General features: G+C 43.6%; 1 protein-coding gene across 2 annotated transcripts; it reads left to right on the top strand.

The window, feature by feature from the left end:
- The first annotated feature begins 7,618 nt into the window (after positions 1-7,618).
- Positions 7,619-22,202, top strand: LOC139414237 (ephrin type-A receptor 2-like). Of its 2 annotated transcripts, none has more exons than XM_071162136.1 (15): positions 7,619-7,763; positions 9,803-9,870; positions 11,391-12,030; positions 16,568-16,723; positions 16,975-17,435; positions 17,613-17,790; positions 17,899-18,001; positions 18,415-18,470; positions 18,588-18,713; positions 18,829-19,014; positions 19,304-19,575; positions 19,795-19,944; positions 20,371-20,564; positions 20,683-20,838; positions 21,247-22,202. In XM_071162136.1, exons 1-15 carry the CDS (start codon positions 7,679-7,681, stop codon positions 21,365-21,367), a joined length of 2,952 nt encoding a protein of 983 aa, XP_071018237.1. In that variant the 5' UTR covers positions 7,619-7,678; the 3' UTR covers positions 21,368-22,202. The 2 variants fall into 2 exon arrangements, with proteins under 2 accessions (XP_071018237.1, XP_071018236.1); XM_071162135.1 differs by having other exon boundaries at positions 19,301-19,575.
- Positions 22,203-26,273: the final 4,071 nt, after the last annotated feature.

Below are 26,273 nucleotides of genomic sequence, written 5' to 3'. Positions count from 1 at the left end.
TTGGTTGTTACGTTTTTCAATACTTGCACAGTTGTTACCACATGACAGTTTTTGACTTAGTAATCTAATATCAACCTCCCTGCACTACTTTGCAACTACCAGACTATGTAATGCAATTGTATCCCTGAAAGCTTCACATTGACTTTCAACCACACAAAGGCTACTTGACAGATAAGCCTACATTAAACCCTATCAACACACACACACAAACAGCTGTAGGTCCAGTGGCCATTCCCCAGAGCCCTCCCAAGTAGGCCTCACACTGTGAAATGTAAACAGTAAACAGCACAGAGCTTCCTGTGTGTGTGTGTGTGTGTGTGTGTGTGTGTGTGTGTGTGTGTGTGTATGTGTGTGTGTGTGTGTGTGTGTGTGTGTGTGTGTGTGTGTGTGTGTGTGTGTGTGTGTGTGTGTGTGTGTGTGTGTGTGTGTGTGTGTGTGTGAGTGTGAGTGTGAGTGTGAGTGAGTGGGCCCATGCAGAGCCTGCTAGCCCAGCTGTCGCTGCCATAACCCAGGACTTGAGAGGCTGAGCAAGCTCTGCAAGACACATGCTGGAGGGCCACTGTGTGCTATCACCTCCTCCTCCCAGTCCTTCTACCCAGCCCCTAGCTTCCTTCCTTCCCTTTGTTCAGACTTCAGGGCAGACATCGTCAAGCTGAGCACACAAACACATGCATATGAACGTGTGCTCTCATCTTTATTAGGCCCCCTCGGCCAACGCATATCACATTTACTACGTCTCTTTACCTACTAACATTTCACTTTCATTTGTGGTCTGGCTCCCATTCTACATCCTAATACCAGACGAGGATTAAATAGATCTGGAGGCTGGGGCTAAAGCTGCAGTGGGGCAAAAATAAAATTTAGTCAGCCACCAATTGTGCAAGTTCTCCCACTTAAAAAGATGAGATAGGCCTGTAATTTTCATCATATGTACACTTAAACTATGACAGACAAAATTAGGGGGAAAAATCCAGAAAATCACATTGTAGGATTTTGAATGAATTTATTTGTAAATTATGGTGGAAAATAAGTATTTGGTCACCTACAAACAAGCAAGATTTCTGGCTCTCACAGACCTCTAACGTCTTCTTTAAGAGGCTCCTCTGTCCTCCACTCTTTACCTGTATTAATGGCACCTGTTTGAACTTGTTATCAGTATAAAAGACACCTGTCCACAACCTCAAACAGTCACACTCCAAACTCCACTATGGCCAAGACCAAAGAGCTGTCAAAGGACACCAGAAACAAAATTGTAGACCTGCACCAGGCTGGGAAGACTGAATCTGCAATAGGTAAGCAGCTTGGTTTGAAGAAATCAACTGTGGGAGCAATTATTAGGAAATGGAAGATATACAAGACCACTGATAATCTCCCTCGATCTGGGGCTCCACGCAAGATCTCACCCCGTGGGGTCAAAATGATCACAAGAACGGTGAGCAAAAATCCCAGAACCACACGGGGGGACCTAGTGAATGACCTGCAGAGAGCTGGGACCAAAGTAACGAAGCCTACCATCAGTAACACACTACGCCGCCAGGGACTCAAATCCTGCAGTGCCAGACGTGTCCCCCTGCTTAAGCCAGTACATGTCCAGGCCCGTCTGAAGTTTGCTAGAGAGCATTTGGATGATCCAGAAGAAGATTGGGAGAATGTCATATGGTCAGATCAAACCAAAATATAACTTTTTGGTAAAAACTCAACTCGTCGTGTTTGGAGGACAAAGAATGCTGAGTTGCATCCAAAGAACACCATACCTACTGTGAAGCATGGGGGTGGAAACATCATGCTTTGGGGCTGTTTTTCTGCAAAGGGACCAGGACGACTGATCCGTGTAAAGGAAAGAATGAATGGGGCCATGTATCGTGAGATTTTGAGTGAAAACCTCCTTCCATCACCAAGGGCATTGAAGATGAAACGTGGCTGGGTCTTTCAGCATGACAATGATCCCAAACACACCGCCCGGGCAACGAAGGAGTGGCTTCGTAAGAAGCATTTCAAGGTCCTGGAGTGGCCTTGCCAGCCTCCAGATCTCAACCCCATAGAAAATCTTTGGAGGGAGTTGAAAGTCTGTGTTGCCCATCAACAACCCCAAAACATCACTGCTCTAGAGATCTGCATGGAGGAATGGGCCAAAATACCAGCAACTGTGTGCGAAAACCTTGTGAAGGCTTACAGAAAACGTTTGACCTCTGTCATTGCCAACAAAGGGTATATAACAAAGTATTGAGATAAACTTTTGTTATTGACCAAATAATTATTTTCCACCATAATTTGCAAATAAATTCATTAGAAATCCTACAATGTGATTTTCTGGATTTTTTTTTCTTCTCATTTTGTCTGTCATAGTTGAAGTGTACCTATGATGAAATTACAGGCCTCGCTCATCTTTTTAAGTGGGAGAACTTGCACAATTGGTAGCTGACTAAATACTTTTTTGCCCCACTGTAAATACACAAACTGCTACTCATCTTGATTTTATCTTTATTTAACTAGGCAAGTCAGTTAAGAACAAACTCTTATTTACAATGACGGCCTCCCCCTGATGACGCTGGGCCAATTGTGCGCAGCCCTATGGGTCTCCTTTTCTTGGCCAGTTGTGATACAGCCTGGAATTGAAGCAGGATCTGTAGTGATGCCTCTAGCATTTAGATGCAGTACCTTAGACCGCTGTGCCACTCAGGAACCCCTAAACCTATCATGGAGGTGGCTGTTAGAAGGTACTGATAACATGGAGGTGGTTGTTGGAAGATACAAAGGACAAGTGCAACATTTTAAATACATGTCTCATAAATGTGTTATAACCTTTCTTTGAAAAGGTAAAACAGTAGTTTTAAATATAGTTCTCAAATAAAACACTTTCCCCTTGAATTACTTTAAAGCTCTTTCGTTTGTATTTACTGTCATGTAAAACTTAATTTGATCATTGCATATGTATTTTGTACAACTACATTTGACCGAGGAGGGGGTTTCAAAATGTTACTGGGATTGACTCTTAAAACTTGGTACCCAACATGAATGTGTTGTCTTGTCTTAACAGTTCCATCACTCATTCCAGAAGTATTTCATTCTGCTAACCACCAATCAGCCCTGATAGGTAGACAGCAGATGCTGGCAGTGATGAAGACTGTTCAAAGCGTGAAGTCATAGTCAAACATTTTTCTTGTCGGAGTAATGGTTTGTGTGTTTCAACTGCATACTCACATTTCTTGCATCCATGGAGTGAAAACATGTCTGAACAGGTTCTTTTGTTTCTGAACGCTACACCCCCCCCCCCAAAAAAATCCCATGTAAAACACACAGACTCCCACCGAAATTCCAGTTGTGAGAGGTAGTGTTTTGAGGGGTGGTGAGAAACTTAAGAGGACATTGTAAGACTAACAAAGCTCCTCTCATTCTTAGAGAATACATTGGGCTCTTATTGACAGGTAAGCGACACCCCTCTATACTCCAGATGGAAATCTGGAGGTACTTATCCATGGACCTAGCCCCTATTTGTTTGACCGGAGCAAGTGACTTGTGATAAGGGGTTTCTGGTATCTAGTGCTTTATACACTTTGTGTGTAGTTTGGTCAGAAAATATTGTGTACTTCAGTTTACCCCCACACACGCAATCTGTTTTAAGGATTCCTTAAGTGGTTAAAAGACCCAATGCAGCTGTTGTTTTTATATCAATATCACATCATTTTTTGGGTAACAATTAAGTACCTTACTGTAATAGATTTCCATTTAAATAGGCAAAAATTTATTTTTTGCAAAAAAAAATATTTCTAACCCTAACCCTTTTGCTAGGACTGTCTGGCAGTGGTCTGAGTGGGGAGGGAAAAACTCTCTTGTTATTGGTCTATTAACCAATTTACCACATGTAAAGTCACAGTAGAAAGCCAAAACTCCCTTCCATGCAAATTTGCTGATTAGAAGGTCTTGTGTAGATTATATTTTCAACCAGCTACTACCAGGAACATGGCCGTAACTACGGATGAGGACACCGAGGTCCGGACCTTAGTAATAATAATTTTAAAAAAAGAATAACACCAAGAACAACAAAAAATAAATTGATATTGTGTACACAATAAAGAAAATAAATTCCGCGTTATCGTCTAAATATTGCTCCCAGCGCTGACCACAGCAGAAGAACGCTCTATATTCGTAATCTGACTGAGTTATAATCACGCTTGACTCTTTACAAATGAATGGATTCATGAACAGTGGTTTGTTTGTTAAATTGGCCTCACGGATTTGCCTTTTTAGCAACACATTCACCACTCTCAAACGGCTAACGCTGCCCCGAGACGTGAAACGAACTAACCCAGCTCGCAGTCGACTCAAGTAGACAACTAGACGCTGCTGACGGTGTGTTTGCGAGATGCCGGACTAAAGGCCATTTTAAACCGTCTACAGACATCCCCCAAACAAACAAAAACTCTCAGAGAATGAATGCACATCTGGTAAATAGTCGCTTATGTCAGTCAGGTGGCTAGCTGCCGGCAGATAATTCTACTGCAATAACGTTGAAGGGCTTTGGCTAGTATTATTTAGCCAGCTAGAAGGATGAAGTAAGAAGCAAAACGGAGCCTAACGCAGTAGGAGCAAAAAATAATAACGTTGCTTTACAGAGAGTAGGCTACCGAGACAGACATTGATGTGGCGCTCAGTGGTGAGGCTGAAACAGGCTGCAATAGAGCCACACAGTGGAGGTGTCATAATACCCATAAAACCTAGCGTTCAAACAGGGAAATGGTTCCAATCGTTTTTCCACCATTCATGTTTTCCATAGGGGATTTTAGAAACACATAAAATAAGGACTGTGATTTGTGTTTGTAGATCTATTGAGGTAAATTCACATACGGCAGCCAAGGTGATAATGGCTGGGTCATTTTAGCTATTCTCCAAATAGCATTAAATAATATATATATTTTGAGGGGAAATTGAAGCTCATTTACTGCATCTGGATCTCACTAAAACTCAAATCCTGGTTAAAAACACTGATAAAAATAAAAACTTTTACAGTTTTAGTTTCATCAGCTGTTGTACAATATGATAGAAAACATAGGAAAACAGGATTTTGACTGCACTAGGCCTTTAAACAATGACTAAAGAGAATTCAGCAACCAGCACAAACTCTAAATAGAAACCACTTACAGAGGCAGGGGCTTAAATGCAATGTTTCATCACACTGGCAAACCTTCATCATTGACTAGCTATGTGTCTGGGCGGCCTAACCGTGAGAACCGTGAAAAACAGTAGGCACATTCATTTGGGCATTACACACAATCCAGAGTGGCTTCACAATAGTGCTCCACCTCTCTGTTTGCTGATAGCATGAGAGGTGTAAGAAAAGAAGGGGGTGGGAGAGGCTGAATGACATGGTGTTGATGCTGCCGCTGTTCGCTGACCCTCGAAATGCGGGCCCAGCCCCCAGTGTGAAGTACTTTTGTGTTGGCAGATCCCAAAGAAGCATGGAACCAGCGGAGAGGGGGGTAGGATGGGTACCGGCCGGGGGAGGGAGAGGTTGGGGTTCAACACTCTTCTGTGGCCAGCCATCCACTCTCAACCAGGACGCATGCTCCTAAGGAGGATTAAGAAGAATGTATTATAATGGCATATGCATACTGTAATGCATTTGCATACTTCCAGAGGGTGTTAACCTTTGACATCTCTCTAGCTCTACTGACAAACTGACAACACAAACCACCTCACTCAGTATCTCAGCATTTCCATACTTGAAACAGATAACATTTAGAAATAGATGGTGCGTCTCCATTTAACTATCTTCTGCCAGTAAAATGATGTCACACAGACATCTAAAAACTTTGCGCAAAAACCTACAGTGTCGAATAAAACTGAAGTGGTTGAAGAGTTTCCATTACTCATTTAGGCAAATTGTGCATTAATAAATAGGCGATAGCCTATATGCCCTCCCACCTAATTGTTTCATGTCTCGGGTAGCCCGCAAAATCCAGCATTGATAAAATGCAATAATTGACTAATATTTGTCATATTCTAATCATTCTCATCTGCCAACATATTGCCACAGTCTGTGCCATGGTGAAACTTTCACTAATATAGATCTGAAATAAGTGGATGGTGGAACTTGCCAGGCAACCAGAAAAGCAAGGTGAAGCAATTCAGGCATTCTTGAAAGTCAGCAAACAAACATTATTTTTTAAAGTTTAAAAATGGTTTTAGCAAGCAGTAGGCATTTAGAATTAAATGTGGAGTGGAGCTTCATAGTTACATGATGATATCATGTGCCCCCCCCCCCCCCCCCACCTTCAAGTTATCAGTCATAATTTATTTGTAAAAAACACTGTTCCATCATCATTTGTCGCAATGAAGAACATTTGACAAAGGAAAAATCCACCCGTGTCAAACAGATAGAAATGTTGCAGATCTTTAGAAAATATCTCCTATATGCACCGTTTCCAATACACATCGCAATGAAACATTGTGTGACATTGCGTTTGTCTAATAAACCCGGGTCAATGGAAACCTGCCTAGTAATGATATATAGGCTCTTATTCTTTCTAAATGTTCTATCACGTGACCTCAACAGGACCTCCATGTGTGTTTATGGTGCGTCGTAACGGGGATGAATCATGTTATATATGCATTCTGGTGTAATGACTGACAGTCTGCGTCCTTCAAGCACAGTCCAAAAGGCACCATTATCGTCCAATTAGCATTTCACTTGTTAATACATTTTCCCCCAACAATGTTTATTCCTCCTGTTGTGTGATTAATGTCCATGTATGGTAACATATCTGTTTTCTTCAGTTGATTTTTCCATGTCTTTGTGAGGATGGCCGTCTGTCTTTGGCTCTCAGCTCAAGGGTCTTTCCTGTCCAAGTACACGCAACGCCACAAAGCGGACTTGACTCTGAAATTCTTTCAGATAAGAGTTGCTAGGTGATGGCATTATTCATGCCTTTTCTTGTGTCCCTATATTCATACCCAAATTCTGAGGTTCTTTATGAAGACTCTCATTAGTAGTCATATATTCATACCAGTACCCCCCCCCCCCCCCCCCCCTTCCCCGCCCCCCTACACACACACACACTTGACCCCTCCCTCTCCTAGCGTGGGAAAAATGGATTGTTGAAGATGCTTCCAACTATTTGTAAGTCTGTCCCCCAGCTTGCTCATTTTTCTGAATTATAACACATGCCAAGAATATCATAAGTAAAAACCAGTGGTTTCTGGACTCTCATGTTCTCTCTTACTGCACTAATAGTAGGTGAGAAGACAAGTTGTCATGCTATTTATTACTATTGATAAGAATATAATACAGATACAATGAATATTATATCAACATTATTCTGAGGCAGAATAGTCTGTGTGTGTGTATGCATGTGCGTGTGCAGTGTATTCTTGAAGGAAATGTACAAATAGACAGCACAATATTATTAATTTCATAAAAAAAGCGAAATGCTCGGGGTACAGTCATTTCACTGAATACACATCCGCTCTACACAGGTAGTTCAGAGTCTAATGAGATGACCCCACCCTTCGGCATACCATATATGGATTGAGTCCACATTCCCAAAGGCGGAGCTCATGACGCCACCTGTTTCTCAATGGGACGTTCGGCTGTAACAAGGGCAGTAGACGGTAGCGCTCACAGAAGTTCGGCGATATTACGAGATCCGCACACAGAGTAATTCCCGTCAAAGTTAAAGAAATGGATTTCCGTCGTATTCGTTGTTGTTCTTTGTTTTTGTATGTATTTATTAACCACGTGTTTATTACTCTTCAATCGAAAGAACGTAAGTGCAACATTTTTCGTCTTAAAATATGTATGTAAAGAGCTTTGCTTTGTGGCCCCACATGATTGTGAGGTTTGATGAGTTGGGGGATTGGGCTGTGACATGGCACTCTTGTAATATTATTGTATATGTTTTGTATATTACAGTGCTAATACAGTGTTAACTTTAAGCTTTTCTCCTCACAATATATTTTTATTTCAATTTCAGTGCGTTATTATTCCTATGATAACTTGTCAATGTGGGGAAAGACCCCTCTAACAATTCCATAGGCTATTGAAAAATATTTAATGCACTGTTTGTTAAACATGGTGAAATGATGAAGATGGTTGTAAATTGTTTAGAAATTGTCTAAGAATTAGCCTTTGTTGAGTTAAAGAAAGCCAGTAAATTGTACACAGCCAAATCAGAAGTGTGAAAGTAACTCGCTGTTAGTGTTGATTTGAACACTTTTGCAGTGTGTATATGCATCCACTTTCAACAAAGTGATGTTCACACTTTCAAAAGTGTTAAAATGTTTACATTTAGACAGTGTTTCTGTAACCCTATACAGAGTAGAACATTAAGACTGGCTGCATGAAATTCACAATGCACTGGAATGAAATATTAAGGATTTCACGATACACTGGAGTAAACTAATTAGTATTTCACTCAACTCTGGAGTGCAATATAATGAAATGGAGTATTGAGTAAAGACACATTTGTAGAGTTACCACCCATGACTCTATTTGTTAGTGACACAGGCATGGTTGTTCTTTTAAAAGGCCTATGATTTTCACCAAATGATTTCCTAGGTGTATGCTATCATTGAAATGAAACTCTGACAATATACATGACGTATATCATACATACACCTTACTTTAATGGCCTAGTTTTATCCTAACTCAGTGGTGTTAGGAAACTCCTGGTTTACAGGCCATATCAGCCTGCAAGTCACATTATGCTGGCTTGCAAAGTGATGTGTAATTCCTGTTGGAATCCAGACATAATTAGGATATTCAAAAGTTGTAGTTTTTATTCACCTGCATTCAGAATGACTGTCAGGATAATGGAAATTGATAAAGGAGACTACCTAAACCATTTAAACTGGAACAACCATATCAGTAACGAGTGCAATAAATCAAACTAACTGATATATTTGCCTTTGTGATCCATAACATTAATAAGTCAATCAATGTACATGCAAAAACACAGACATTAAAAACAATCCTAAAAAAATCTACTCGCAGTAGAGCATGCTGGGAAATGACACTGATGGGTGTGGTTTTGATGGGACTGTTTTCTCCACAGTGTAAGACAATAACTCTGGTTATTAACACCGACACTAGGATTATCTTTAGACCACTGAGTGTTAATTTCACTCTTACAGAGTGAATTTAACTATTGAATCAACACTAGAAATGTAACATTAAAAAATCAACACTGGCTAATTTACTGTGTAAACTAACTTGGCTACTTCAAACATGCAGTAATGATCATTCTCAGTATTCTTCATTTATAAAACTAGGTAATATTGCTATTTGATCAGGTTTCAAGGAAGGAATATTACTCCACATGGTTATAAGAAGCTTTTAGTTTCAATATTGGAGTGGACAGGGTCTTGTACTGAAGAAAGAGGGGATATGAGTGTAGGCTGTGTCGGACTTCCGTTGGTTCTTAGGGATGATCCCAACTATTTTCACTCCCTTTATCATGCTTTTTAACTTCCCACGCTTTTCTCAGCTTTCTTCATCCAAACATATAGTAATTAATAGTTGACGGTTTATTTAATCAGGTTTGTCATGCCAGGGCATGTCCTCTTCAATGCAGTGGGTGGCATGATATTGGGCCTATTCGGTTAATCTAGTTCTGGGTATTTCTACTGTAATAATTGTTGGCTCAGAGAAACAAAGTAACTTTGATAAACCAGTTGAAGAGTAGTATTACTTGTCCATTGCTAATTACATTGCTAACTACACATGTTCAATTGCTTATAAACACCATATGTCCTCATATGAATTAAGAATGTTTTCTAATAGGGCTCTCTATTTGTCTTTCTGTAGAGGTGCTGCTGGATATGAAAGCTTCTGGGGGAGAGTTGGGCTGGTTGCCCTGGCCACATGAAGAAGGGGTGAGTAGTTATATCTTGAAGTGAGGAATTATAAGGATTTACGTAGTCTAACCAGATGGTCGATTAGGACTCAAAAAATGACATTGATCGTAAGATGTATTTCCCCTACTAGTACCCAATGGTGGTTAACATAGAATAGATGTCACACAATGTTGATTCCAAGCCACATGTTTAAGTAGCATGTTTTAAAAGGGTCATAAGTTCTGCTCTCCAGAGGAGTAGAATGCGAGCTATTTTCTTCACTCTCATTCCTTCAGAATAGTTTTCTGGGAAAGATGGAATGAGTGGCAGCTCGCAAAGTCAGCCATTACTGGTTTTAAAGCAACCCTTTAATAATACAACCATAAATGTCATATAAATTCCAGGGTAAGAGCTGCATCTGAATTCACAGGACAGAAGTCACTTTTCTTGCATAGAGCCAACAAGTTGTTATAATTCCTACAGTACTCCACAAAAAAACGTTATTTTATTTGATATAAAGCGGTGATATGAATGTGGGAGGCTCCCGTCAGTCACTGTGGAACATAAGACTAGGGGAATAAGAAAGGAAGGCAGATGGGTTGTGTGGGAGAAAGGCATCCCTCTATCTATAGTTGTGTGGTTGACTGTCTAAAAAAAGCAACGGGACGTGGTTAGTGGCAGTGTGCTGACTACTTTTCTTTTGTGACCATGAGGTTTACAGATCGTCCAATGCATTCTATTGGATCCCCCCCCCCCCCTGTTTTATGATGTTTCACCCCTTCTCACCAAACCTCCTCAAACTTTTGAAGCACATTTCAATTTGACTTTGGAGTGGAAGTGTTAAGAATGCACATTGTCCTTGTCTTTGATCTATATCTATCGTCTCTTCCTTCGCACACACTAAGTTTCTCCTACTGCTCTCCCAAGTCCACGAAACAGACTTGGAATAAAGCACTCACTGTGCATGGTCTAATGAAATATGCCTTTGTGGCAGCCATCTGAGGTGTTAAAATAATTCAGGATGGCTATTCTTTTAAAGCTCTGTGCTTAATTAATGGATGCCTTTAAATACTGCTACCAGGCAAGCGTTTCCTTATTTTCTCTCTCTTAAAACAGACTTAATTGTAGCCAATATTGCTGCCATGTCTTTTCCATGAGCCTATAAAAAAACAAACAGTTTAACTGCCTTAATGCTTGGTATTCCACAAGAGTTTGGGTTTTAGTGTTATGTCTGTCTCACACAGCCACTCACATCTGTTTGTGGAAGCCACACACGTCGTTTAGCACGGCACAAGTCCAGATCAAATCCTTCCCTGGCATGTGGAAAAAAGTAGCAGGAAATTAAGCTTGAGCATTTTATAGGCTTCTCAGCAGGCAAACAGTTGTTTCATGAATAAAACAGCAAACGGATCCTTGACGAGAACAGAACCCCCTTGACGGTATTCACATTCTCTTAAACCCTCTCCCTCGTTCCCTCACTTCTGTTTGCTGCTTTTGCAACAGTGACCCTTGTCCTGTACATTGTGTTAAACTCAACCCCTGTTCTCCCTCTGTTTCAGTGGGAGATAGTCCAGACAGTGGTGAACGGCTCCCTCCTGTACACCTACAGTGTGTGTAACATCGACGCGGGGGAGCAGGACAACTGGCTCCGAACCACCTTCATCCAGCGACGCCCAGGGACCACCCGCGTCTCTGTGGAGCTGCGCTTTGTCATGCGGGACTGCAACACCTTCCACGGCGCCTCGCTCGCCTGCAAAGAGACCTTCAACCTGCACATGTCCGAGGCCGATGCCGACGTGGGCACCATCTTCCGCAAGGGCCAGTTCCGCAAAGTGGCCACCATCGCGCCGGACGAAATCACGCGAGGCCGCGGGGCGCTGAAGGTCAACGTGGAGACACGGGCAGTGGCCCCTCTATCCAGGAAGGGCTTCTACCTGGCCTTTCAGGACATGGGAGCGTGCGTGGCACTGCTCTCCGTCAGGGTGTACTACAAGACGTGCCCGTCCACCGTGCAGAGCCTGGCCGCCTTCCCAGAGACGGTGGCGGACGCCCTGAGGGAGGTGGAGGGAACATGTGTTGAGAACGCAGTGAGCCAGGCCACCCCACGCATCTACTGCACAGCTGAGGGAGAGTGGGTGGTGCCCGTGGGACAGTGCCAATGTCGCGCAGGCTATGAAGCTGTTGGAGACTCCTGCCAAGGTAAGACTTACAGCCAGGCTTCACATATTGCATCTCTCTACACACCCCGACCCTCTGCCTGTTGTAGTGTTGGCCTAAAACGGGCTCTGTTGTATTGGGCGTTAGTTTTAAACAGTAGCTGTATTTATAGAAGCACAGGGCCTAACCACCACCCTGACTGGGTTTGAGAAATGACTGCATGGGAATGTTAATTGTAGTTTCTTCAGTGATTTCAAACACCTCAGAAATAAAAACGGTGCATTTTTCTGGATTCAGAGGAATGAATTTAGAGAAAACAGGGGAAGGTGTTTGGACAAGTTTTTGTTTGTTTTGTTTTGTTTTGATTAAGTTGCTCTATAACACCAATGACAGAGTTTTAGGATTGTAGCACTATTTCCAAACATATTATGGGAGAGGAACAGAGAGAGGGACTGTCTGGGAGAATATGTCAGAGATGAATAAGTATAGAGGAAGTTTTTTGAACGTTTTGACTGCGGTTAAGAGGTCTCCTGGTAATCATACCTGTTGCTGTTGGCCAACATTCTTTCCACTGCGTTTGTCTCTCATACTTAGGAATGAGGTGGGTGAGGAGGATACTGTTTTATAGACAAGGAAAACTGGACAAGAGAAATCTGACTATAGAGGCTTGAGGCTTAAGAGTGTTAAGTTTAAATAAGAATGTTGTTGTTTAAGAACGTGCAAATGCTTATAAACCGTCCAATCTGGGGGGTTTTTAGGCGAGGAGACTGGTAGAATGAGAGACATTTGTATGTTTTAAATGGTCTATTTGAGAAGGACACTGAGTACTCCTAGAAAGAACACACTACGGTAATGAAATTGAAATGGGATGTTTGCTCACATTGTTTGTATGGAAGTCGCCATGTCTTTGGTATTCCAGGGTGTGGTGTGTTAAGCTATCAGGAGGAAACATGGGAGGGGAGGGAGACGGGGAAGGAGAGACAGCGAGGGAGGAACATTACATGATTGTATGCTCAGTGAACTGTGGGGATTTCTGAAAGGAATTCTTTCACCCTCACGTCACCTCCTGTACTGATTGACTGAGGAGAGCAGTGTGGCTCGATGTGCCGACTGAAGAGTACCTGAGTGATGTGTCTTCTCCACACAGCTATTTGTGTGCGCCTGTAGCCATGGCTGCGGTGAACCACAGATTACAGGGACTGTGCCGTCACGCCCATCTCAGTCAGGAAGGGTAGACTGAGTCAGTCTGTGGTTTCTGACAGACAAGAGGCTCCCTTGTTCAACAGCCAGAGATTCTAGTCACCTTGGGTGACAGAACTAGTTAGATTGTATCTCTTTTACTCCCTATTACAGTAGTTTATAGACCAGAGGTATTCATCTCTTACCTTACGAGGTCCGGAGTCTGCTGGTTTTCTGTACCTGATAATTCATTGCACACACCTGGTGTCCCGGGTCTAATTCAGTCCCTGATTAGAGGGGAACAATGAAAAAATGCAGTGGAACTGGCTTTGAGGTCCAGAGTTGAGATTTATATAGGCCAGGTAATCAATTTAGCTCATAGTTTGACATGTTGTTACCTTACGACAGAGAAGAAACACTTCCATTTATCTAAACATTGAGAAAGTAGTCCACCATAGCTCTAAGCCTGAGGAAGAGTACTTCAAAGGGGCTGATAGTTCCAGGCGAAAGGGGGGAAGGCCAAGCTCAGGAATGTTCCAGGTCCAGAATTCCCCACCTGAAGCGGAAATTGTCAGGGAGTCCTGGAGAGGAAAGGGGTATGTTTTAATACCAGGAAAAAGTCAGATTCCAAACCCTGCTGGACAACCTTGTGATCAGGATACAGGAAACACGTTTTTGTCACCTTTGTAAAAAACAAAAGAGAAAGATTATTGTACAGCGGTTGTCATAACGCCTCAAAGCCTGAAGCCAATACGTCCCAAAAAATGTATTAGGGAATTGGGGGGGGGGGGCACACACTCAGTTGTCATAATACCTATCGAGACCTAGGCCAATCTTTCAAAAAAATCGAAACGACCAGAAAGTCCAGAAAATGGCCAAATAAAGTGGACGTGACAAACTTGTTCAGTTAATTATTACACTGATTTATTACACCGAGTCATATCCTCATTCTCTGTGTAGTCAAGCAGAAACACGTTCCTGTCCATGACAATGTATTTATGGGATTTCACCAAAGGCCCTCCGGAGAGGATCCGCTGGGAACGAGGAATTAAAGGGGAATGTTGGACCGGGCTGACTCAAATAAGCAGGTTGTCCATGACTCTGTGTGAAGTCGCGAGGGAGGGGAGTTAGTGGTTCGTGGATAGTTGGTGGTCTCATGAGAGCTGGGTTAGTTAGATGTGTGGGACCGCCGGGTGCTTAGTTAGGTGTGGAGTGTAATTTAGTCAAGAGGATTAGTGTGGAGCAACAGGACAGCTTTTAGAAGGATGACATGCCCTGCTTCACTCCACTCATCCGGTCGTTAACACACGCCACGGGCTCTTTAATCCTCGTTCCCACTCGTTAGAACAATGGGCCGGCACAAAGAGCAAAACACATATTCAATTAATAGAAGCCACTGCCACCACCGCTCATTCATCAAGGGCACAGCCGCACATGAAGAGATCAACCGGGACAATGTGAGGCGTTATTTCAGTCCAAGGTCCCCACTGTTAGTGAGGCATTATCTGAGTCAGATATTTGAATGTCCTTAAGTTTGCAAGAATATATATATTTTTTTAAATGACACTTAACACAATGCGTCAATGACAAACAACCGCGTTAACACATGCATAATAACACATATCTTTCAAATACTTTTAGTCCGCTGAAGTTTAACCCACTGCGACTTGAACGTTCTGGAAAGATTGCTCTCGTGCCACTGATATACGCAACGCGCACGCCACCGTTTTAAGGGCTCTGATGATTCAACACAATTTATTTATGGCACCACTCAATCCAAACCCAGTCACAATAGATGAATAGGGGTGGGGGTGCGTTGATACGTGACAGGAGTCCTGCTGCTCCTTTTTCAGATGAAATAGGCTGGCCTCCTTTTCTTATGCGCGAGGGGCCCTATACACCCCCACACTCCCCGGGTGACTCCCCAGAGAGAACTCCTGTTGGTACTTTAGACTTTAACCCATCCCCCAAACATCCATCTATTCATCTCAACCCCCCCCCCCCCCCCCCCCCCCTACTCAAACTCAAAATCTCGTCCCCATTCTTTTATTGTGGGGCTGGTTGTAACGCAAAGGTCCTTCGGCCATAGTGATTAAGTCACCGGCGGATCCCTCTTGTCCATCACAGGTCACCCTCTTCCCTATAGAGACCAGATGAAAGACTGATCCCCTGGGGAGACATGAGAATAAAGGGAGAGAGAGAGGAGATAGCTCAAAGGAACCATTCTTACGCGTTCTTAAAGTAAACAGTCGATCCCACAAAAAGAACGTTTGCGTTTAGGCTCCAACAACACAGTCGTTCAACAACATCTCCCCTCTAGCAGTTCTTCCTCCAGACTTCCTCTCCCCCTGCTCCATCCTGGCATGTTGTCATTTGCCATCAGAGGAAAAGAGGAAGGAAGGAAGCGAAACGTTGCATTGCATTTCTTTGCATTCTGGTTTCTGTCCAATACACACACACACACACACACACACACACACACACACACACACACACACACACACACACACACACACACACACACACACACACACACACACACACACACACACACACACACACACACACACACACACACACACACATTAACCCCCACAAGTTCTGGAATGGAAGGTACATTTTTTCTCTATATTCTACAGGTCAATGTTGCTAGGCCCATGTTGCTAGGGCTCCTCAAACAATAACCACGTCTACATTCACAGTGCTAATCAAAGGGCTAACCAGACCCTTCTTTTACGTTGCTGCTACTCTCTGTTTATAATCTATGCCTAGTCACTTTAATTCTACCTACATGTACATATTACCTCATTTACCTTGACTAACCAGTTCCCCTGCACATTGACTCTGTTCCGGTGCCCCCTGTATATAGCCTCGCTTGTTATTTTACTGCTGCTGTTTAATTATTTGTTACTTTTATTTTCTATTTTTTTTTTTACTTATCTATCTTTTTACAAAACACTTATTTAAAAAAAAAATCTTTACTTCTTAAAGCATTTTTGGTTAAGGGCTTATAAAGTAAGCATTTCACTGTAAGGTCGAACACCTGTTGTGTTCGCATGTGACAAATGCAATTTTAATTTTATAGTTCAAAAGTGACGGGAAGGACAGAGTGATTATCTGCTGTGCTTAGTGTTTCCTTGGCATCCAGTTGACAAGTGTGACTTGAGGATGGAACTTGAGGATGGAAAGGACAAGTGGAAGCAAATCGTCAGGAAAATCCTATTCCATTCTGTTTAAATACAAAGGTCTGGTTACAGTTGAACTGCAGCCTGAGTTTCCTTCCAAGCCCCAGGGCACTGACAGAGATACCGTGTTGTTGTGTTGTAACTGAATCGCTCTCGCCCCAATGTGTCTATACATATTGTACTAGGACTAATAGTGACCCTCCTTTCTCTTTCAGCGTGTACGCCAGGCTCCTTTAAAGCGTCCTTGTTCAGTGAATCCTGTGAGGTTTGTCCGGAGAATACTGAGCCATCTACAGCCGGCGCCTCCCTGTGTCCATGTACAGAGGGATTCTACCGCTCCCCATCAGACCCTCTTACGTCAGCCTGCTCTGGTAAGAACCATGGCCAGATAGTCGGCTACAGCAGGGCGTACCACCAACAAAGGTTTTAGCCACTTCTACGGCTTTTCCTTCAGTTATTCTGTGGCCGACCCATGGTTTACCTCATACCCTCATACAATACATTGTCTTCATGTCATCGTCGTGGTGATAGAGGAATCTGATGATTGTTCATTGGGTGTATTAGCATGTCGGAATGTCTCGTAATAACTCTGTCTACTCTTTGCCTCTTCCTCCTCCTTTAGCCCCGCCCAGCGCCCCTCGTGACCTGGCCTCCACCACTCTGTCAGCGGACGGCAGGCTGCAGCTGTCCTGGAGCCCGCCGCTGGTGACAGGAGGCCGCCGGGACATTTGCTACAGCGTGGTGTGTGAGCGCTGCGCCGGGGCCCTGTGTGTGCCCTGTGGGGACAAGGTCCGCTTTCAGCCCGACCCCACGGACCTCCAGGACACCGTGGTGACAGTCAGCGAGCTGGAGCCCCATCTCAACTACACGTTCACTGTAGAGGCCCGCAGTGGAGTGTCTCAGTACAGCAGCCAGAGACCCAGCAGCATCATCACCACCGCTCTGCACTTCACTGATCCCCCCAAGGTGACGTCCATCCGTCTGGACGAGCGGAGCACCACCAGTCTGTCTCTGTCCTGGGCTCTGTCCCGCCGAGCACCATCCCACGTCAACCACCGCTATGAACTCATGTACCGCAGGAAGGTAAGACATACAAAGGCACGCGTCCCTCCTCTCTCTCTCTCTCTTTCTCTCTCTCTGTGTCTTCTATCTCTCCATATCAGTCCCACATGAAATTGACACACAGCACGTCTAATAGTACTAGTGTAGCTCTATAGTGAATCCCCTCTCAGTCCTCCTCTCTCTCTCTGTCCCGCGCAGGAGGACGACAGTGAGCGTGATGTCACCACATACACAGTTCTGGTTCTTGAGAAGAGTTCGGTGCAGATCAGTGACCTCTCCCCTGGCACGGCCTACATGTTCAGAGTCCAGGCTCTCAGCCCAGAGGGGAAACCAGGGAGTTACAGCATGGAGCATGAGTTCAAGACCCTGCCCATGGGTAAGTGCCCAAGAAACTGGAGACTGTTATTTTTCTCCAACGTCCAAATAAGATTTCTTTGCCACTCGAGTGTGTTGTGGTCTAACTGTGTTCTCTGGGGGTTTTCAGCGGAGTCTCAGATCCAGAGCAACTCCACGGTGGTCATGGGAGCTGTAGTAGGAGGAGGAATCATGCTGCTGGTTGTTGTAGTCGTTCTACTACTACACAAACGGTTAGAACACACTACTGCTATCATATCCCTCTGTCCTAAGATAGTATATGATTATGGGTGGCTCACGGGCCAGAGCTGATTGAGAATGTAATGCCATGCCATCTGTAAGATGTTTTTTTACCAGAGTAGCTGTTGAAAACTGTAACCGTAGCTGACTGAGTCTGTGGCTGAAAACGAACTTGCCCTTTCCACTCCGGCAGCCTGCCTGTGATAAAATGGATGGACACGGTTCAACCCTGAGAGGGGATAGACGAAATGAAAAGCCACGTCGTGGCTCTAGCTAAACTTGTCTAGTCACCACAGGAAGCATGTTGATGGGTCTCTAGGCTATTTAGTTAGGGATGCCTTGATATGAATGCCTTAGCATTGCCTATTGTCTGACCAGTCCTGATAGTTACTGTGCTTCCTAACAGGAGACTGAACTTCCGTCACCGACAGCGATCAGAGGACCCCTACTTCTCCAGTTCAGGTAAGAACCACAGCACCCGTGAATATGTACCTAGATTAGATTAGAGACGTGTCCTACCCGAAGAGATTATCTCCCATCTCCACCGCCTTCACTAATTGTCTTTCACACTTCCTCAAGATCAACTGAAGCCCCTGAAGACCTACGTTGACCCACACACGTACGAGGACCCCAACACGGCTATCCTGAAGTTTGCCAGCGAGATTAATCCCAGTCTGGTCACGAAGCAAAAAGTCATTGGAGCCGGTAAATGTCCAAACAGTTTACAGTAACATTTTGAACAGATCTCTCCGATCCCCTAAACCTCAAGATGAAGATTGCTGTATTAGTGTTCATCTCTGTGTGTGTTTCCGTTTCTCAGGTGAGTTCGGTGAGGTGTACCGCGGTCTGATGAAGGCTCCAGGGAGAGGAGAGGTGGCGGTGGCCATCAAGACGTTGAAGCCAGGCTACACAGAGAAGCAGAGGCAGGACTTCCTAAGTGAAGCCAGCATCATGGGCCAGTTCTCCCACCAAAACATAATTCGCCTGGAGGGAGTCGTCACCAAGTGTGAGTCCCTGCTCTCAGAAACTGGTGGTGTCTCAAATGGCACCCTATGCCCTATATAGTCCACTACTTTTGACTAGATCCCTATGGGAACTAAAGGGACTAGGGTATCATTTGGGACATGGCCACTGATTGACTACTGATTGATCCTCTACTGATTCACTGAATAGTCATTTGTGAGTTATTGTCCTTATCTAGCAGAGTCCCATATCTCCCATCTCCTATCCATGTGCCTCATTCGTTGACATGAAGAACTAAAATTTGCCCCTTTTCTATTTATTTATTCAAGCAGTCAAGCATGCCATGATTGTGACGGAATACATGGAGAATGGGGCACTTGACAACTATCTAAAGGACCACGATGGGGAGATTTCCTCGTACCAGCTGGTGGGCATGCTGCGTGGCATCGCGGCGGGCATGAAGTACCTCTCTGACATGAGCTACGTGCACCGAGACCTGGCTGCCCGCAACGTTCTGGTCAACAGCAACCTGGAGTGCAAGGTGTCTGACTTCGGCCTGTCCCGCGTGCTGGAAGACGATCCCGAGGGCACCTACACCACCAGCGTGAGTCAACCCTCCATAGTACTGATGCTTATGTATGGGTATCACAATCTACCATGTGCTTTGCAATTTGTAGCCTAGTTATGTCTTTACATATTATTGGGAACAATGGATTAATAATGCCATCAGTGAGCCTCCTGAAACCTTTACGTTAGTAATAGCTGGTGAAAACATTCCTTTCAGTCTCATTCTTATGATGTGTTCTTGTTGCTGTTCCTTCAGGGAGGGAAGATCCCCATCCGCTGGACCGCCCCTGAGGCCATCGCCTACAGGAAGTTCACCTCGGCCAGCGACGTATGGAGCTTCGGCATCGTCATGTGGGAAGTCATGGCCTTCGGAGAGCGACCCTACTGGGACATGAGTAACCATGAGGTAGGTCCTACGCTTAATCTGTCACGTCTCAGGGAAATGACAGGGTGCTGTAGGTTTGGTTAAACACAAGGCCTCTGATGCATCACCTCTGGGTATTCATTCTGGGTGCATAGTGTTTAAAACAACCCACTCAAGGCCACCAAGCCAAAATAGTTCCCACAGTCCCTCTTCACATAAAACTGTTAGTGTCCTCACATTATACCCTGATGAAGACAGCTTGTCTGTCGAAACGTTGGACTTAAACATGTTTTGCATCTGAGCTCCTAGAGTGTGCGGCTCTCCTTTATTTAAAAAAAAAGTGTCCACACATTAACACAAAACATGTTCTTAGAGTCTGTTGGCCTAGGCGTGGTCTAAGACAACAGTGGGCAATAAACACAAGCTCTGGGAGAACACGGTCTAAACCCCGCTTCCTCCTCTCCTCAGGTGATGAAGGCAATTAACGAGGCCTTCCGGCTGCCTGCGCCCATGGACTGTCCATCCACCGTTTACCAGCTAATGCTGCAGTGTTGGCTCCAGGATCGCTCCAAACGACCCCGGTTCCCTGACATCGTTAACATCCTGGACAAACTGCTCCGGAGCCCAGAGTCTCTGAAAACCATCGCTGACTTTGATCCCCGGTAAGATGCCAATGAATGAAGCTGATCTCCCCTGGACTTGACAGTTTATCTTGTTCAAATCACATACTGTAAATGTAACACTTACTTACCAATATATTTCCCTGTTCTTACCCCACAGTGTGTCCATCCGCCTCCCCAGCACCAGTGGCTGTGACGGCTCCCCCTTCAGGTCTGTGCCGGAATGGCTGGAGTCCATCAAGATGAGCCAGTACACTGAGAGCTTTGCCTGCGCTGGAATCACAACCATGGAGCAGGTGCTGGCCATGAAGCATGAGTAAGTACTACACACATGTTCAGTGACCACATGGCACAGATGCATCATCCTCACCACATTGCAGGGCTTAGTTGGCACCCTGCCACATTTGAACATACAGTAAAAGTATTCAGATCTTTGTTAAGCATTTGTTGTCCGGTATGCCACACGATCAGTAATGGAATGCGACACTCTCATTCACTGAATGCTGCACCCCCCCTCCCGCCCGGCCCCCCGCACCCCGCCCATCTCATTACCCCCATACCATTCCTCACTGCCCCACCCTCAAAAGCATCATTGTACTCGGCTCCAACGGAATATATGACTTTCCATATTTTGCTGTGTCATGTTCAGGTCGGAAGTCGCAAAGGCAATCATATTTTATACTTTCCCTTAACAGCTCCTCTCTCTATCTGCCTTCTCTCGCAGCGACATCAGGAACATTGGCGTGAGGTTACCAGGTCACATGAAGAGAATCGCCTACAGCATCCTTGGACTTAAAGACCAGATCAGCTCACTTAGTGCTTGCAGTACAGTGTTTGCCGTGTGAGACCCCCCCCCAGCCTGAGATTCCCCAGAATAGGACTGCACTGAACATCTCATTTCACTGTCACACTTAATGGAGCAAGTTGGGTTGAGCATGGGTGTACTAATGTCAGAACTACGCTGCTTTAGACTGATCAGCGGCATGATTGAAGAGGACCCCGCCAGCCAGCCAATCAGAAATGGCGTGTAAAAACGTTGAAGTACCCCATGACAAGAGACACTGAGAGATCTGGTTACAGGTTACAGAAAAAGTCATGTATCAAGAACGTTTTATATAATCAAGTGTGGAAATACTGTATAATGGCAGATAGGAAACCACAGCCTTTTGAAATGGCCGTGTGATGACTCGGGAACAGGAAGGATGGTCCCACTTTGTATTTTTCTCTGAACTGGAAGTCTGACAAACAAGAGACATTCAAGGCATTCCAGGACCAGGGCTCCCTCCTCCTCAAGCACTCACTTATTCCACCAGTGACTTCTGGACTCTTATTCGTTTTTTTTATAAAGATTTGAGGCTCTGAAATAACAGATGGATAGATGAGAATGCCTGTCTACTCAAAATGACAGGTTTATTGGTCTTCGGAATATTTCCGCTCAGGGCAAGAGATCCGATACTCTTTATCTTTTCCGTTTGATTTTATAGGTTCCATTCCGACCGCAATCCACCTCATATACTTTTCTCTTACATTTTCAAATCGTTTTTTTCATTTTTCATTCATTTCTCTAGTTTACAGTTTGCCTCCATCTAGTCTTATAGTGGTTCTTCCATTATTATTTAATATTTATTGTATTTTGTATTTATTATATTTGTTTTATTAAAAAAAGACACTGATCTGGCACGTTTGTAAATATGTATTTTTCAGTCCAACAACATCAGCGTTGCCTTGGGACTGAATCGCTTGTCTGAATTCAATCAACGAGCAGAAAATACATTTTGGTACATGAAACACGTTAAAAAGAGGCAAGAATGTTTGATTGAAATAGATGAATTGAAATGGAGTTTTCCTTGACACCCACCCTCCAAATCAAAGTTGGTTGTGTCCACAGTTTACCAGATGTTATAGCAGGTGCAGTGCAATGCTTGTTTGACTAGCTCCTAACAGTGCGGTAAAACGTCAAACAAGCACACACATAATCCAGAACTAAAGTCAAGAAATGTCAGAATGAATCCAATTAACAATCTCAAATAACACAGTTAGCTAATACGGTTGTCGAAGCAGAGTCCGCTTCGATGTCAATTGGTGACTGTACCATGGTAGTCTGAAATGTCACATCTCCACTCTACTGTACTTCATCAAATATGCATCACGGGCTACTGAGCCCCTGCTACATTCCCTGTATCTGGGGCTTTGCGTTCATTCCTCTTCAATGAACAATTGACTCATCATTTTGAGTTGGACAGCAATTACAGAACGTTTCTAAATGTAATACTTAGTATTAACACATAGTGTGTTTATCCATTTCAATGTTTCACATCCACCATGTTTATTTTGCATGAATCTACAGTGGGGCAAAAAGTATTTAGTCAGCCACCAATTGTGCAAGTTCTCCCACTTAAAAAGATGAGAGAGGCCTGTAATTTTCATCATAGGTACACTTCAACTATGACAGACAAAATGAGAAGAAAAAATCCCCAGAAAATCACATTGTAGGATTTTTAATGAATTTATTTGCAAATTATGGTAGAAAATAAGTATTTGGTCAATAACAAAAGTTTATCTCAATACTTTGTTATATACCCTTTGTTGGCAATGACAGAGGTCAAACGTTTTCTGTAAGTCTTCACAAGGTTTTCACACACTGTTGCTGGTATTTTGGCCCATTCCTCCATGCAGATCTCCTCTAGAGCAGTGATGTTTTGGGGCTGTTGCTGGGCAACACAGACTTTAAACTCCCTCCAAAGATTTTCTATGGGGTTGAGATCTGGAGACTGGCTAGGCCACTCCAGGACCTTGAAATGCTTCTTACGAAGCCACTCCTTTGTTGCCCGGGCGGTGTGTTTGGGATCATTGTCATGCTGTCATCTTCAATGCCCTTGGTGATGGAAGGAGGTTTTCACTCAAAATCTCACGATACATGGCCCCATTCATTCTTTCCTTTACACGGATCAGTCGTCCTGGTCCCTTTGCAGAAAAACAGCCCCAACGCATGATGTTCTTTGGATGCAACTCAGCATTCTTTGTCCTCCAAACACGACGAGTTGAGTTTTTACCAAAAAGTTATATTTTGGTTTGATCTCACCATATGACATTCTCCCAATCTTCTTCTGGATCATCCAAATGCTCTCTAGCAAACTTCAGACGGGCCTGGACATGTACTGGCTTAAGCAGGGGGACACGTCTGGCACTGCAGGATTTGAGTCCCTGGCGGCGTAGTGTGTTACTGATGGAAGGCTTTGTTACTTTGGTCCCAGCTCTCTGCAGGTCATTCACTAGGTCCCCCCGTGTGGTTCTGGGATTTTTTGCACACCGTTCTTGTGATCATTTTGACCCCACGGGGTGAGATCTTGCCCAGCAACAGCCCCAGATCGAGGGAGATTATCAGTGGTCTTGTGTGTCTTCCATTTCCTAATAATTGCTCCCACAGTTGATTTCTTCAAACCAAGCTGCTTACCTATTGCAGATTCAGTCTTCCCAGCCTGGTGCAGGTCTACAATTTTGTTTCTGGTGTCCTTTGACAGCTCTTTGGTCTTGGCCATAGTGGAGTTTGGAGTGTGACTGTTTGAGGTTATGGACAGGTGTCTTTTATACTGATAACAAGTTCAAACAGGTGCCATTAATACAGGTAACGAGTGGAGGACAGAGGAACCTCTTAAAGAAGAAGTTACAGGTCTGTGAGAGCCAGAAATCTTGCTTGTTTGTAGGTGACCAAATACTTATTTTCCACCATAATTTGAAATAAATTAATTAAAAATCCTACAACGTGATTATCTCGAATTTTTTGTCTCATTTGTCTGTCATAGTTGAAGTGTACCTATAATGAAAATTACATGCCTCTCTTATCTTTTTAAGTGGGAGATCTTGCACAATTGGTGGCTGACTAAATACTTTTCTGCCCCACTGTATATGCTATCTCAAACCTTTATTAATGTCCAACTGTGTGGGCTAATTTATTATTTTTCTTGTTATGTACCTCTTCAAAAGAATATGCCGTTTTGCGCTCTGGACGGACCTAAATGGTAAATGAAGATAGATGAATAGAGGAGATAGAGGTGTAGGAAACGACAGCCACTGGCCCCCAGCTCTCGTTCTCTCTCCTACGATAAATATTGCACATGGTTATCCAGGCAGCAAAACATTCACCCACCCTGCCTCACACACACCAACAAAAACAGACTCCATCTCACACACAGTATAAAAGACGGTACGCGAGGACAAAAGAGAGGGCTGTAGTGGACAGTGAAGTCTCCTCACAGTAAAGCATTGGGCGGATTAATACAGTGGAAAACTGCTGAATATTTGCCATTTCCACCATCTACCTCCTCACTTCAACTTCAAAATCCTGCATGGAGAGAACTCAAGGTAACTTCCCACAATAATTTAGGATCTTAAAGTTGCAGGTCCGTTCAGAAGATGTGTTGTTTTACCTGTGTTATGACTAACTTTACAGGAGACATTGATAAGAAATAGAGGGGCTTATGTAATACTACAGTTAATTGTGGTGAGGATGAAAACTAGCTGCAGTGTGAGTGTGCATCTGAGGGGTAACAGAGGTGTAAATGGCTGTTATTTTCAGGCCACTCTCATCCTACGGGGACGATCCAGTCGATGGGAGACATGTACCTGTTCACAGTGGATGTGAGTGAATACTCTCCAGAGGATGTCATCATCACATCGTCAAACAACCTTATAGAAGTCTATGCGGAGAAGGTGAGCTGAAGTTCCGGTACATCAAACACTTTTTGTGTATAAGTTATTTTTGTTACCAAATGTACAAATCTGTTTTTTTGTTGATCTCCTTACATTCCTCCTCTTCTCATCATTTGTTCTCACCAGCTAGCAGAGGATGGCACGGTTAGGAACACTTTTGCCCACAAGTGCCAGTTGCCGGGGGATGTGGATCCCATGTCTGTGACAACCTCATTGGAAAACAGTGGTGGCTGTCTGACTCTGACTGTCAAAGCCAGAAGAAATTAGTCTTCCATAGGATGTGGGAGGCGTTGAAAAAGTTTAAACACACACACACACACACACACACACACACACACACACACACACACACACACACACACACACACACACACAGAGATCTGGTTGCATTAATTCAGATGATTGTATTCAAATAATTAATTTAATTTAATTCACATTAAATTCTAACTTGGGGAATGGGGTGGGGCATAATGTCCTTAGGACAACATCTATTCTTGAATGAGGCCCCCGGAAATGGTGCTCCACAATGCCTAATTTATTCATTAAGTTGGTATATGTTTTAAATGATTTTAATATAGCCCAATGTTTGTTTATTATTTTAGTCTGTCAGTTCCTCTAAGATAATTTCCAGAATAAACAAATCAAACACCAGCAATGGAAGTCAATAAAATTTTAAATTAATGCCTTTACTTTGAAAGTAACCGGAAGTTAAGTATTTTTTTTTGTTGCAGGAAGTAGGTTGTCATTAGCGTCACAGCAGCAGAACGGTTTTCGGATGTTGCCTTCAAAATAAAAGGTCCGCTGTGAAACGCTATGTGTATGATCTTTTTTGCGGCTTTGCATGGTTCATAACGTTTAAAAATATATAACTACACGGGGAAAAAGCTAAACTAAATGGAATTACTACTTTATATAAGATCAATAATATTATAAGGTGGAGAATATTGAGAAATGGTTGGAGCTTAAGTAAATTAATGTAAATAACATAATAGCCTACTGGTAAAAAATATAAGCTTATTTTATGAGTCTTGTTAATTTACT

The sequence above is a fragment of the Oncorhynchus clarkii genome, chromosome 7, assembly GCF_045791955.1.
Source record: "Oncorhynchus clarkii lewisi isolate Uvic-CL-2024 chromosome 7, UVic_Ocla_1.0, whole genome shotgun sequence".
Taxonomy (NCBI): Eukaryota; Metazoa; Chordata; class Actinopteri; order Salmoniformes; family Salmonidae; genus Oncorhynchus; species Oncorhynchus clarkii.
Note: the sequence above shows the minus strand (reverse complement) of the source record. Positions and strands in the feature narration are given on the sequence as shown.

Excerpts from the sequence above, each read along its gene's own strand:
- LOC139414237 (XM_071162135.1), top strand. The coding sequence starts at position 7,679 with ATGGATTTCCGTCGTATTCGTTGTTGTTCTTTGTTTTTGTATGTATTT. Across the intron at positions 9,871-11,390 it reads CCTGGCCACATGAAGAAGGG|TGGGAGATAGTCCAGACAGT; the intron begins GTGAGTAGTTAT and ends CCTCTGTTTCAG. Across the intron at positions 17,791-17,898 it reads GTTCAAGACCCTGCCCATGG|CGGAGTCTCAGATCCAGAGC; the intron begins GTAAGTGCCCAA and ends GGGGGTTTTCAG.